This window comes from Lissotriton helveticus, chromosome 12 (genome assembly GCF_964261635.1).
Source record: "Lissotriton helveticus chromosome 12, aLisHel1.1, whole genome shotgun sequence".
In the NCBI taxonomy this organism is placed as follows: domain Eukaryota; kingdom Metazoa; phylum Chordata; class Amphibia; order Caudata; family Salamandridae; genus Lissotriton; species Lissotriton helveticus.
In genome coordinates, this window is record NC_136073.1 from 198,367,710 (window position 1) to 198,383,220 (window position 15,511).

General features: G+C 42.1%; 1 protein-coding gene across 1 annotated transcript in view; it reads left to right on the top strand.

Annotated features, from left to right (window-relative positions):
* IRF8 (interferon regulatory factor 8) overlaps positions 1-9,623 on the top strand; it is a 31,761-nt gene extending 22,138 nt beyond the window's left edge. Inside the window, exons 7-9 of the mRNA XM_078671056.1 lie at positions 2,125-2,511; positions 4,137-4,252; positions 6,616-9,623. Coding sequence (XP_078527182.1) covers positions 2,125-2,511; positions 4,137-4,252; positions 6,616-6,789 — 677 coding nt within the window. The 3' untranslated portion in view covers positions 6,790-9,623. The remainder of the gene's footprint in view (positions 1-2,124; positions 2,512-4,136; positions 4,253-6,615) is intronic.
* Positions 9,624-15,511: the final 5,888 nt, after the last annotated feature.

The following is a 15,511-nucleotide window of genomic DNA, read 5'->3' on the forward strand; positions in this document are numbered from 1 at the left end:
TCATTTTTTTAAAGATGTGTTACTTAGATTTTTTTAAACGTTTCTGTAAAACACTAAGCTTTATTTTCATTTTGAAAATATCGTTTAAATCCCCCATAGCCTTGCCTCGAGTTTTTTTTTTTACAGAAAAATCAGTAGGCAACAATTTTTTTTCGCAGCAGTTCGTAGAGATGTGTCCATAGGTTGCAGTTTTGTATAGATAGACTACAGTGAGTTTTTAGCAGTCCACAGCGATGTTTTAGTGGCTCGCAATGTTATTACTGTGCATGCGGTAATGTTTAAAGGCCTGCACAAAACCTGCAGTGGTGCCACAATAGCCCACAGTGCTTCCACTACAGATAATTGGGATGCAACACAATAACTTGCAGTCGTTGTATAGTTGCCTACACTTGCTTTGATGTCATATGTGACTGCAATGATGACAGTTTTCCGCAGTGAGGTGACAGTTGCACAAAGTGATGTCACAATATCCCTCAGCAATGCCACATTTTACAAATTTTCTTTTCAGTTTTGGTTATTTGCCCTTCATGTGCCAAGACACACTTGCGCTTATGGTGCTGTATGAAATAAATGAAAAAATGTCACAATGGCCCATTTATTCCATCACAGTCTACATTTATTTCCCAATCAGTTGCAGTGATGTCTCGGGAAGGCAAGTTGATCTTACAGTAGCCCGCGGCTATGTCACAGAAAGTTCCATTGATTTTCCAGTAGCCTGCTGTGATGCCTCAATAAGGGCGATTGATGTCATAATAGCCTGATGTAATGACACAACACGCTGCATTGCTGTCACAATAGACTGCAGTGATTTCAAAGTTATCCACAGTTACATCACTGTTGTTTACCATCATTTTACGAGAGCCCAAACAGTCACCATTGATTTCAGAATAGGCCACAGTGAAGTCACAAAATGAAAAGTACTAAAATGCTGATAACGTTGATTACATGAAAGCCCGCTGTGATTTTTACAAAAGCCTATTGTGATATCACAAGCCTCAGGGATGTCACAATAGCGTGCAGTGATATAACAAGAATCCACATTGATGCCTTCATATACTGATATACTGCAGTGATGTTTCAACCCCCCTAGGGATATCATCTTTTCACATAGTGATTGCACAAGACCCAGCAGTCCACAGTCATTTCAGAATAATCCACAGTGGGCTGCTTTTTGAGAAGTCTGGGGGGCCGATTTGGGTAGTGTCTCTGTTGTTCGGATACCGCCAGCGGCCCAGTGGGTGTATGAGTGGTCTTTCTGGAGGAAGATGTGCGCTCATTACCTCCCGTTTAGCAACAGGCAGAGGTGTCCCTTTCTTTCTCTCTCAGGGCCGGCCCATTAACGTATGCATACTGAGTGGGGCAGGGGGCCTGAGCAGAAGTGACCTCACTTGTTTTCAGGCGTGTTTCACCAGTGTGAACGAATCCTTGCATTTTTTTTTACCCCCCCCCTTGTTTTTCTTTATGTCGCCGAAGCACTGTTGAGGAAAGGCAATATGCAAATGTAGGCCACTTTTTTTTTGCGTGCCTGGGCCGATTTTAAATCCCAATACAACCCTGCATGGAACTTTAGTCAAATGCAGGCCACTACAGCACACAGCGATTCTTCAGTCGCCTGGAGGTGTGTTATTGATGCTGCACCAGCGTCCAGTCATGTCACAGATAGCCAAACTTACCTCACAAAAGAATGCAGTGATGTCATAATTATTTCACGGGTGTCCAATGATTTTACAAGATCCCCAACAGCCCACTGTTGTTTGGTTAAAGCCGGCAGTTAGGACACAAGTTGTGCCCCCCCTCCCGATTTCCTAGAAGTCATTCCCTCTCATACATGATTTTACGATTTCTACTACCAACAACAAAAGAACACAGGTTCCATAGTGAACTAATGATAATGACTGGGATTGCATATGTAAGAAGGGTATGTTGTGTTTGTTTGCAACAGCAATATGCATGAATTATGAATGCACAGGAGTCAATCATTTAATCAATCAGGATTTATAAAGCGCGGCTAATCACCTGATACGCAAAAGAAGCCTTGATACAGATATTAGCTAAGCATGCCTAAATATGTCTCACCTTATGCAAGCACACCTGCTATAAATGTTGTGTTATTTTGTTCTCTAGGCTTTTCGCTGATGGGCATCAGTTTTTATTACGGAGGGAAGCTTGTAGGCTACACCACAACATCTCACCCCAATGGCTGCCGTATCTCTCTCAACCACTCGCCGTTGACCATGGACAAGCCCTACATGCCTGATAGCATGGAGAACATCCGTTTCCCGCCGTTGGACACCATCCAGAACGAGCGCCAGAAGCAGGTCACCCGGAAGTTATTCGGGCACCTGGAGCGGGGCGTCCTGCTGCACTGCAACCGGCAGGGCATCTTCATCAAGAGGCTGTGCCAGGGACGCGTGTTCTGGAGCGGGAACTGCACGCTTAACAAGGATAGGCCCGCCAAACTGGAAAGAGACGAGGTTGTAAAAATATTCGACACCAATCAGTTCTTCAGAGGTATGTACACTGCTGATTAACATCAAATAACTTTAATGAACATTATTAAGAGCTTACTGTTTGGGAGTGTGTAAAGAAGCCAAGTAGAACTTGCGTAGATGTAATTTGTTATGGCTGCATTCTAAAACCACAACTGGACCCACAATTGGTTACCTTTGCTTTGTATGCTGATGTAAGGAACCATCAAGAGGCTATTTATTATTAAATGGGATCTGCTGGGGCAATTAATATTTTTTTTCCAGCCCTACCTCACCTCTACCCAGTCACTATTACTGTTAAAAATAATGAATGAAGCCTTGGGAGAATTTACTGAGCTCTGAAGCGAGCAGGAAGTGTTGCCTTTCTCTGGCCATAGTCCTGCTCGGGTCCAACTCCTTTATCCTGAACATGCCTGGAATAGATCGAGGATGACGCTTATGATGTCACAGAGGTGTTCACACCTACCTGTGGCATTATCAGAGGGCATCTTTGATCTGTTCTGAAAACTGTCATTATATTGGATGACTCATATCCAAAGCAAACATGCTTTGTGGAGTAGGAAGGGTGTGCTATCAGCTCACTTTGAAAATAAGAACCTGCACTAACAGTAGTTGTAATGATTATAACTTTGTTATTAGATAGCGTTGTTACCACAGCTGTGTCATAGCAGCAGGCTTGGTAGGTTTTACACTTACCCAACTCACTTGCAGTTGTTTTATTGGCATCAGAATGGCGACATACTAAATTGGTCCTTTTGGGACAGACTATACCATTTGTGATATGGGATATATTAAAAAAGCTATCATGTGACACTTTCCTCATTATATAAACACAATCTTTCCATAATTATTTGGTGGAACCACTTGCATATGTGCCTAAAAAATTAGTTCATGAATTACACACTCTCCCCTCTTCCATGCCACCTTCTGAAAAATGCCCCAGACCTTTCTTTCTGAAGTTCCCTCACCCACCCACACACACACACTTTGAATGGTTCGTCTGTGGCTGCATCCCCCTTCGTTTATGGCCTGCTGTTAATATTTCAATTTTTTAGGCCTTGACTCCGTTTTCTCTGTGTAAGGCCACCCCTGAATGTAAGACCATGGCTGCTGGTGTGTGTTTAGAGCTGACCCCTCTCATAACCATCCTCGAGGTTCTATGGGCCTGGTTCCGCTCTCTGCTGACTCCCATGCACATCAGCCTGGGTGAGAGCCATGCTCTAGTGCCATTGATAAATATAGCACGCCAGAGCCACACACACTCTTACTACCTGCTGAAGGATGCTTGTGTCCTTGTGCTTTTTGGTAAGGGCATGATTAGATAGTGTATAATGCCACCTTAGTGCAACTTCTAAGCACATACCTTTCACATTTCTGAAAAAGTAGTAGAGGAAGACATCAATTTGCCCAAAATCATATAGTTTTTGTACACATGTTTAAATTGAGACATTAAATACATAATACATGCCTACAGATTGTATACAAGCGCCTTCTGTACCAGCATCTATGATGCAATGTGTGTTACATTCATTATGATGATTTGTGTGCACACAGAGCAGCTACCTTGTGGATTGTTGTGCCAGGCCCTTGTGTAGCATGGCAAAGCTGCGGGCACAGTTTCATTTCTCTTCCTCGTTGTCTCTGCAGAGCTCCAGGCCTACTACAGCAGCCAGGGTCGGTTTCCAGAGAGCAGAGTCACCCTGTGCTTTGGGGAAGAGTTCCCAGATGCAACACCCTTGCGGTATAAATTAATCATTGTTCAGGTAAGAGCGACACATGAGCGTGCACACACACACATGCACAAACACACAAGCACAAACGCGTATGGGCATACAAACAACTACATGCACGCCGTGTGCACACACAGGCACACACATCCATAATACACGATACGCCTACATTACATGAATAAATATTTATTAAGCTCCCTCACTTTGTATTCACAGCTGTAAATGTCGCGGTTAACTAGTGACCACTGTGCTCAGCTCTTAGTTATTAGAGGTGGGTGGAGTTCCAACGATCTTTTCTCTCTCCTGTTATTACTAAGACTGGAGCATAAACTTTTTGCATGTGCATTTTCAAATCAGAATGGGGACTTTTATGCCCATGTTTCTATTTTTTCAAGAACATTTTTTGCTAACTTCAGTCTATTGTCAAAGTGGCAAAGAAAACTATTTTAAAGTTAACTTGTGAGAATTTGTCATATCCATTTGCAGAATAAAATAGCACCTGAGTATGTAGCCAGAAATTGTGCCAGAATGTATCACTACTTTGTGCTGGGTTTGTGCAAAATATTGTGTTGGGATTACTTTCCAACGCAAACCCTGATTTGCATTGCAAAGTTGCCTGCATTAGCTCAGAGAAGCACTACACACTATTTAGCACTACTTTGCATCAGGGGGCGTTGCATGGGTGGTACATGGGCATGCCCATTCAACCATGTATAGGTTTTGATGCAAATCTCTGTCTACTAATAGTAGTAGGCAGGGATTTGCACCCAAAATTAAATTACACCTCCTTGAGGCAGGCGTAAACTTTTAAAAAGCTTTCTTTTCTCAAAACTTCTCAAACTTTACATGTATGTTGCACTGTTCAGCACACATGCCAAGCTGCAAAAGAATTAAAACAGTTTTTTGTACTGGAAGGGTCCAGTGAAACTACAAAAGCCAGGCTTCTTGAACTGTGGTGCAAGTGTGTCTACGCTGCCGCATGTGAGTCTAAACTACGCTGTTACTAGGGGAGGGAAAACAGTGCTATATCTTCATAGATATGACACTGCCTTTGTTTTTCCCAGCGATACAGTGCTGCACCTATGTTTGCCGAGTTGCATTGTGCCAACAGTTAGTAAATCTGTCCCTCTGTGTCCTATGTGTAGTCCAATAAATGGAATCTGTGCCCTCCTCAAAATCAGCACTGGAGGGGGTGTGGCCCACCTGCAACCACCGGCTCAAATTAAGCACTGCATAACAGTAACTTGGCCTTCTTAATTGTTTGCACTTAAGTATTAGATGCAGGAATCATGCCCTTTTCCGGCTCCTTTTTAGCCCCTTTGCTGCTTTTGATCACCAACGGCCGTCGCGCGCACCACCTCCGTAGTGCTGACCATGTCCGTTGGCCGTTGCGGCCCCGCCCACTGCTCTGAACCGCTACACCGCAGCAGAATTGCCGCCGTGGTTAAGCGGTTAGGTTTTACAGGACAGCTTCAGCTGTCATCCAGACTGCTTTTAAATAATAGATATAGATCACGGTTCTGGTAACCCCCCCTTTTGGCCATTACTTTGAGAGAGTTTCAATCACATCTTGGTCACCCTAGAGGAGCGTTTCTATCTCGAATACCTCCTGTTTTCGAATAGGTGTATTTTTCGGTCACATAGGGAGTGTTTCAATTGCAGTGAATGAGACACATTGGTTGCACCCCTGCAGGGTTCATTAACTGAAAGCAGAAGCCATCTTAGATAAAGGGCTTCCCGCAATAAAAGCAACAGATTGTGGAAATTAATCAATGGCATACTTGAAGTGTTATCGTGTGTGAATGGCTGCAATATTTGCCAAGTGTTCTTTTTGATTTCGTATGCAAAAAAACTAAATTAAAACTTATAAAACAAATCATATTAATGAAAAATCAAAACTGACAAGTATTTTGGTTCACTTACATAACATTTCTTGATTTTTATAAGTGATTTTTTTCCTTGTCCCGTTATTTCAATACATTTATATGTTTTTCAATACAAGGTTAAAATGCTTCTTTCCAACATGGCTGTGAATGTTATTTATTGTGAGACTGCCTCTCTCTTTGTATGTTGCTGCCTGCAAGTGACAATACTCTGGCAGGGTCTGTAGCAGTCAAAGGTTCCTGGGCCTATATTCTGTCCCAGTCTGACCCTGCTGAAGACTAATCCACCACTGAATGACTTACTACAACACTGTTCGAAACATGTCTGACAACTGGTGGACCAGCGGTTGGCCCACTAAATACCTCCCGGTGGGAGATGACTCTGATGGCACATGAATGTTAGTTGTAATCAAACAGACAAGTCCTTGTATCCTTGTTGAGCATACATTTATCAACATTATCAGACCTACGACCCTACTTTGCCTACAAAATGAACTGTGCTCTTTTTTTCAGATTGAACAGATGGCGTTGAGGCAGCTGGTACAGGAAGCAGAAAAGAGCTACAGTAGCGCCAGCATACACGTCCCTCAGGAAGCCCAGCACGAGCAAATGTCTCACATTGTGCAAGACATCTGCGGGACACACCAGCGGCCTTTCTTCAGAGAAAACCAACAAATAACTGTCTAAACCTCTCTGTTAAAGTTTAGTATTTCAGTACAGTAGCTAAATGTGAGGATCGTGGTGCAAAGGGCATTGTTCGCTAAGAATGTATAAGACAAAGTTATCTGCGGAAACCAAGGTCTTTGAAGATCTGAAAACACCAACTGACTTTTTCAAGTTTCACTAGTCAGCCATTTTGTTTTTTTTCTCTATTTTCCATCTATCACTTTTAAGTGAGAGCCAAGTTAAATTTCAATTAGTTCAACACTTTTATAAAACATTAGACACAATTTCCTGTGACAGGGAGCAACTTTATTGACATAGTAAATTATTCCAAGTTCAGATCTAGGAAAGACCAGAGAGAGGCGAGTTTGCAGTTTTTTTCAGATACAGCATGCCTTGTAAGGAAGGCTTGCCTGACCTCTCTCTATCACACCTGCATCAATCAGGACAGTTTTAATAAATACCATCTAATTTAGTCACAAATAAGTGCCCTATCTTGTGTAATGTGATGTAAATCCTATTTGTAAAGCACAAACATATCATCCCTTAAGGTTTCAAATTGATGGGGGCCATCTGGGAGATTAAGTGAGCTATTGCCCAGAGTCACATGGTGCTGAGCTGATCTACCGCCGAGAGTCGAACCTGTGAGCTCGGCGCTCAGGAGTCAGCTACTCTTGCCATTGCGCAACACCTCTACCACTGTGTATTAGACCTCTTTAAATAAAGCTTGATCCTAGAATCCAGGATTATATTAGTAGTGGCCTCATATAATAAATAGTTATATTTCTTATAAATTTGGACCGTAGGATCTTGGACAGAAGTATTGTTCGGACATTAGCTGACATCCCACTCTAATCACGTGACTAAAACATTGCATCCACATGCTGAGGTTGCATTAAAAAAACACATTATGAGTGCTATGTTTTTTGTAAAATCACCTCTAAACAAATGTATGCCTGTTTTTTTATCTGGCAGGTTTCACACAAATTGCACTCCGTTTTTTCCATGTGCATTTTCCTCCAGGTAATACTTGCAGGAAATTGTGTGGTATAGAGAATACTGTGCAGAAAAAACTGTTGCAAATCCAATTGACATAAATTACTCTGCATTGCACTGTCAAAAACTTGGAGTTGTTCGTAAAAATAGTTTTAATGTGATCAAATTCTAATCACTCAGAATCAGGTCGATTACACAGAATTTATTACATGTGAGTACCCTAAAAAACAAACAGGGTTACAGTCTATGTAACCAAACATTTGGGCATTCATGTATTAGCAGCTTAGTCATCCCCAAAGCAGTGGTGTATTCTTTTAACTGTACAATTTTCTAACATTAAGAATGGTGTCTTATATGAATTTTCTATATTTCCTGTGGAAATGTAACAATTTTTTATTTACCATAGTTTCTCAGTTCAAATTGAACTGCAGAAGGTTTTTTTTCTAAAAACTGTGCATTTCTTAATAGTGCATTTAATAAGCTTGGCACACATTGAAATGCAATATACAGGTTTTCAGCAAGCATAGCTACAAGAGAATTCAGATTTTGTACTTATTTTTTTAGGAGCCTTGCTGCAAAATGTTTTTTTTGGGTGTCAATTTGTGCTGGAAGCTTCTTTACTGTGGTACGAGCTTTTCGATTCTAGCGCAACCTTTGATGTAAGCTTCAGTGGCAGCTCGCACAGGTAACGCTGTGGAGCGACGAGGGGGTTGGGGGCTGGGTGGGGGGGTTAGTAGAGAGTGACATAGGACGGGAAAGTTAAGAGTAAAGAAATAAATAAAAGCACTTGCTTTGCGCTCACAGCATCGCTGTTTCAATTAAGACAATTGTACTGGAGTTTGTTAGTGACAAGGGAGCTACTTCTTACTGATTTACTTAAGAGTTTGAAGGTATGTAAGCTGACAACCAGAGCTTTAAAAACACCTAAGTAAATACATTCCGAGGACCTCGTTACAAGTTAAGGGCTACATTATCATGTCTGTGGATTGGACTTAAAAACTAGGTGCTAAATATCACACCCTTGCGGCTTTTCCCTGATAAGATTGCGGGGGTGGGGTGGGGGGGGGGGGGGGGGGGGAGGGGGGGGGGAATATTTTGCTGAAATTTATCAGGAAAAAAGTCTCATAAAAAGGCAAAATATGCAGCATTAGGTGCGTTAAATACCAACGGTTCATGTTCTGAAGGTGAGAACTTGGAAAAGGAGGTATTTACCACACGTGGTAAGAACCTCACCCTGGCGTAATGGTATTTACCATGTAAGGTAAATAACACAGCCTGGTATGCCCACCTTGTAATGAGAGCCATAGAGACACATGAATTATGTTCTAGAGAAGGGAGGTCCAACAAAGATCTAAGAGGGTGGAATCCAGGCAGATTTTCACAGATTCCACTATTTAACTGAAAACTATTCGGAAACTTTGTATGTAAGTTTATCTTATGTGAATATGCTGAAAATCTGCCATATACCAGTGTCATGTTGGATATCCAAATTCTGTGGGTAATGCTAGAGTTAATTGCACCATATTAGTGCTGTAGATCATTAGGTTTCAATTCGTGTACAGTTGTCATGAATACATGTGAAGCAGTCGCCCAGAGGCAGACTTGAGATCATACCACCACAACACAACTAAATGTGTTAGTAAGGCCTTTTGATGTTATGTAATATGTGTGTTTTTACAGGGAATGCTGTGAGGCACATTCGTTTTTATTCTAGCGTATACTCTGAAAATATAACAGTTTGAGGCAGGGTGTGCCCTTTGACTGGAAAGACATATTGTTGTCATCTTGCCTATTTTAAATAATATTTATTTTATATCTTTTGCAATATTTTTGTGCAAATAAAATTGAACTTCTATTTTGTACCATTTTTTATTTGTTGTTTGTTTCTGAAAAGCATGCTCTCCCCAACAAAGTGAAGTCCTGCTTACTGTTTGGACTGTGCAATGCGCCTCGAACAAGGCGTAAGTCAGGGGTGTTCAATGTAGGACTGGGAGAGCTTGATCCAGTCTAGATTTTCAGAGTTGCCACTATGTAATTGAAATCCATTCTATTAATTGAGTTTAAACATATTGCATTTAAATATCCTTAACATTAGGCTCTCCAGAACCAGATTTTTTAGTTGGACAGCCCTGTTGTAAGAAGTAGCAGCAGTCCGTACTGGGATATTAAATGAGTTTTAGAAACATACATTTTGAAGGCCAAGATATTCCAGTACTGCTATGATTTTGGAATTTATGTTGCAGTCAATGCCTGATTATTGCTTCTCCATCTTGCACATCACTGTTTAAATATTGCATTAGCAGGTTTGTTTAAGATTTTCCTTGACAATAGAGATCATTTCTTTTAAGTTTACCTACCTTTACTGAACCTGACCAATGGTAATATGTGTAGTCATAATAGACCATCAATGACAGATGTCACCTAAGTGAATCTGCGCAGTCATGCTAATACAGAACTAGGGCCCATATCTACGGACACATTCTCCCATAGATAAAGATTGAGAAAAACTCATTTGTACATTAGCCTTAGTACCTCAATTACTGAACACCCTAAAATAAGAATATGCATGCCATAGCTGCAGCTTCCTCTGCATCAAATGATTGTAAATTACATTAATAATCCACAGTACTTAATATGACTATCACTGGGAGAAGTTCAGCTCATTCTGACAGAATTCGACATGGTGACAGTGGTCTTGGGGTCTTCTCAAATGCACATTAGCATGTGATGGGATTGCTTTAAGATGATTTATAAAAACACCCAATCTAGAATCACTTCAAAGAACTCTATAAAGGATAGGTCTTACAGGGTAACTTCTCCCACTGGTGGATGTCTCCTGATTTTACTATATTGATCCCAGCAGGGATAGAGCTTCTTACTTCTCACAACATGCTAAATTGGAAGCAAATAATCTTCAGCCTGAGGTGATGGGGCACACATATAGCCTGGTAAAATCTGTCTTAACTTTCTATTGATATAGTAACCCATCTCTTAAGGTGGGATGCATCAGTTCTTTTCAATTTAATATTTTGAAAAGGTTTATTCCTTATATTCAATCTTCTTTTCGTGCCCCTTTCACACCTTCAATACATATATTCTCCTTACCTCTCTATTTTGATCTGTGCACTACTCTGCCGACGTATCCCTGAGTCCTTACATCCACCACCTCTTGCTGTCATCTTACTCTTTTTCTACTCTTGTTTCACACTCCTTCTAAGCTCCAAACCACTTTGATACCTAATCAGCTAAAGCATACTCCTACCCTCTCCTGTTGATGTTTTTCATCTTCTTCTTTTTCCCTCCCTTTGCACCCATTTTTCTTGTCTTACATATTCTATGCTTGGTCTGAATTAATTATTATCTGACCCCCCCCTTGAGTGCTCAATCCGCTTCTCAGGAAGCTCTGTTATCTTTTCACTGTTAACATCTCTTTGGCTATTCTGGATCCTTCCTCTCCATATTTCATCCCTGCTCAGTTTCCTTATTTAGTCGCTCCATTCTCCCATAACAGGATCGGACCATTGGGGTTGAACTGAACTGGTGGTCAAGGAGACTTTACAAATGAGACAAATAATGCTGGGAGTGCCAGACAATATTAAGGCAATGTGTGCTATTTGAGACCAAACAATTGTGCTTTTAGCTAATGTTTTTTAAGATTAATGGGAACCCAAACGCTTTCCCAATAATGAAGTTTTGCAAAATCCTGAAAGAAACAAGCACTGACAAAGCCAAATGGCTGAGGGCGGACGCCAGACCTATTCACTTTAACAATAATTCTTAAAATGTGGTGTACAAACATAAATGAATGGCTGATCGCTGATGAAGTCCATCTGTGAGTAGTCAGAACATATATTAAACTGGAGGAACATCTTGCTGAATAGAGGGAACTATTGGAGCATTAAAGGCTCATCTGATGAATTAAACAATGTATGATGTCTACTCGTGAACATGGAGGACATTTGGAGACTGCAACATAATGTTGCTATTTTGATTTAACACACTGTCTTCAGGGCCGTACTGGCCATAGCAGGCACCGGGGAGGGCCCGGACTGGCCGTATCGGGCACCGGGCAATTCCCCGGTGCGCCACACGGGTGGGGGCCGGTTTTGGGCCCCTGGGGGCCGCTTTTGTTACAGGGCCTTATCTGCAGCATAACTGCAAAATCGTCCATGTAACAAAATCGGCCGAAAACCGGCCGTGGCAAAGAGCTCGGCGGCACTCCCAACCCCCCCGGGGGGGCGGCCGAGCACTTTGCCAGGGCCACTATTGGTTCCCAGTCCGGCCCTGGCACCGGGCAATTCCCTGGCACCGGGCAATTTCCCGGTGCGCTGCACGGGTGGGGGCTGGTTTTGGCTCGGCGGCACCTCCAAACACCCCCCCCCCAGTGGGGAGTGGGGCCGGCCGAGCACTTTAACAGGGCCAGTTGTGGTTCCCAGTCTGGCCCTGACTGTCTTCTTTATTTTGTCTTGTATAAAACAATTAAAAAGCTTTAAGGGTCCAATTTACTAAGGCATTTACGAGTATGTGAAGTAGTACCACAGAAGTGGTACTTCAGAATTTCATAGATGTCTTTGTGTTGTGGCCTCTGTATTTCTTGGTTTGTAGTAGTTTCCCAGCCCACACCACAATTAACCTGGTTGTGAGTCTCCTGTTTGGGACGGTGTAAAAGAGATTTCTGAAACTCACTTAGACTACATGATCACAATCTGTGCTCAGTGCCCTCGGCCAAATAATCAATAACCCTATATCGCTGGTGTGCCCTCTTTCTTTTGAAACCATGTCAGTGTGAATCGTCTAACCATGAGACTTTAAAATATTCAATATGTAGTTCCTTTATAAGTTATTCACCTATTTTAATCTTTGTTACATCATGTCTATATGTCTTCTGTAGTTATCCAGCATTACACTACCAACACCTACTCTTTTCCAGTCTCCCAGCACTAGACTTTCAACACATGCTCTTCTCCAGTCTCCCAGCACCACAATGCAACATCTGCTGTTCTTCAGCCATCCTATAGTATACTTGTGCCTAGCAAGTGGTTAAACAGGACTCTCAGTAAAAGTGCAATACTCTTGGGGATGTTAGAAGGGAACAGCAGCAGAGGCTTCCTGTCCCAGGGTACACAGGGGCTTGCAGGAGGAGCCCTCATAACCACCTTCCCTGTATATTGTAAGGCACTACAAAAGTATATGGACTTCACCTGCCAGACTGGGACACGTGCGGGCCATTCTCAGGTTAAGGTAAGGACCGTCCTGCGCCTGTGAGCACTGGGAAGAGCCAGGGCAGGGCCACCCCGTGGCTTTGTGATGGTATCTGTACTGGCACCGTTGGCAACAGCTTCTCAAAACATTCAGGCATGTTTAAAACCTACGCCTTAGCCCGTGCATCCTCTCTGGCCCTATATTGTTGTGGGAGACAGCCTTCAAGCCAGCTCACACTAAGAGGAAGGGCTGCAGGGGATTTTGTGGGGTGCCTGGCCTGCTGCTGCCCGAGCTACATGAGACATTGTCTATCACGCATCATCATCCAGCCTGCTTCGACATAATCAAGCACCCCGGTGAGTGTGTGGGGTCCCTGGCCATCTGCTATTCTGCAGCCCATTTTGCCTTAGCTCCTGTTGGTATCTCCTGCTTCATCTTTCTGGCTCTTTTGGATCCTTGCTGGGGTGGGACGCTGTCCCCTAGCTTAGTGGGCAAAAACTTTATTTCTGTAGAGTGCCGGGTGGGGGCTATGGACATTTGATATCCAAGCAGCACTCCACTCCAGTTCGTCTTTACCCTTCTTTGGCCTCGATCCTGGAATGGGACTGATTAACTGAAGAAACAAGAATTGGCAATGCAATAGGTCTCGCAATTGCCAGAGTTTAAGCTATTAGCATTGTAAACGATAATGCCTTTCATATTTGTGTTTACAAAACCTGCAAGCAGTGCGTAAACACCACTTGCTGGTTTTGTAAACACATAAATAAAAGGCATTCTCATTTACAATGCCAGTAGCTCAAACGCTCGCAAATGCGAGACCTTAAGCAATTGCTGCACCCCTGCTGTAGCTTAGGATGTTGAAAGCTAAAGAGCAGTGCTGCGATTGTAACAAATGTAAACAAATAGAAAAAAAAATGGCGCAGACTTTTTTTTCTATTTATTTACTTTTGTTAAAATGTGTACTTTTTTCTATTTGTTTACTTTTAAAGCAATCGTGGCACCCGCGCTTTTCTTAAGATGTGTAAAGCTAAATCACGGCTACCCCCATTGAAAGAAAAAAACAGAAAAAGATAGGCATGCGGCCGCGTTCCGTAAGCATATAACAAATTAAAGTGTGGCAGGGCTGGATAAATGATTTTAAAAAAAGGATATGAGGAAGAGCATGCTCTGCCTGTGTTGCAGACAGGACAAACCTATTTAAAAAAATAGTGCTCGCAAGCAGTAATTAAAGCCTACAGAGTAACAACACATGCAATAGGGGTTGTCCTCATAGGAGGTTACTAACAGAGGAAAGGCAGTACTAAGGAGGGACTATTAAGCCTATTGACCAATGAAAAGCCACCATTTACAAAGGATAGGAACAGGAGTCAATTAAAAATATGGCTGGAAAGTGGGCGGAGCTTCATGTCCTTCTCCTGAATACAGCATTTCTCGAAGAGACAGAGTAAGCGCTGTCTAGGTGAGACCTAAAATCCTTTGGGGTGTGGATGCGGAAGATGGACTCCTGTAGCCTGTGTCAAACACCATTTGAACATCCTCATACGTTTCCTCCCCGGCTCCCTGCTGGGACCGAACACGGTCGACCAGCTTGTTTGGTCCAGAGAAAAGGCTGTTGTGCGCACACCGAGTTTGTTAGCCACTTCAGTACTTGCAAGAATTGCATATGGGAACCCTCGGACTACTGTTGCTTAAACACTGATTTTTGCACCTATTTCTCCTACCCTCAATTTGGCTCTATATCACTCTGACAGTTTGAACTTAAATGTTTGAATCCAAAGGCGAGATCAAGAAGTAGGCAAGGCACCTGATTCGTTTTTGCTTCAAGGCCATCATTGCTTAGATACTTTCTTAGATTTGTATGCTTATATTCGTTTTTAGCACACATTCTTGTAGCATTTGTGCATCCAGATATTTTTCCTGTGTTTTTTTCTAGCATCTTTTTCCTTTAATCCCATAATCGAATCTGGTCCAGTTCTCACTACTCCAGTTTTAGTAGATACTTCAGGCCCTGAACCTTCTAGTTTCCCAATTGTATGTAGCAGTAGATTTGCAGTGCTCCAAAACCCAGAGGCAGGACAAGTCACTGATCAGTTTAAGCCCCCTGAGTCTGGTACTAAGTCTACACAACGCTATACATATTTGTGCTATCTTCATTTCTATTTATATTCTCAAGGTCCCTAGCTAAATTGTGTTATTGTTGTTCACATTTCTCACAGCCTTGAAGAAGTTACTAATCGTAACCAAACACGTGTCGGCTGTTTCCATCAAACACAACATAGAGATTATAGGAACAGAACCTCAGTGGAATTATGAATGATCCTTGCATTGCTTTATATTTTATATTTGGATGTTGTTGGCAAATATAAAGTCACCACAATATGAAATGAAAGAATATCAACATATTAAATGAAGCTCTTTTGCTCAAATTGACTAGTTGTTTTACTTGCCTGTCAATTGCTAAATAGAAGTTCATACAGACTAGCTACATCACTCAAAGTGAGTGCTATTTAATTTTGTAGAGTGCCAAGGTAAAATCGTATTGTGTATA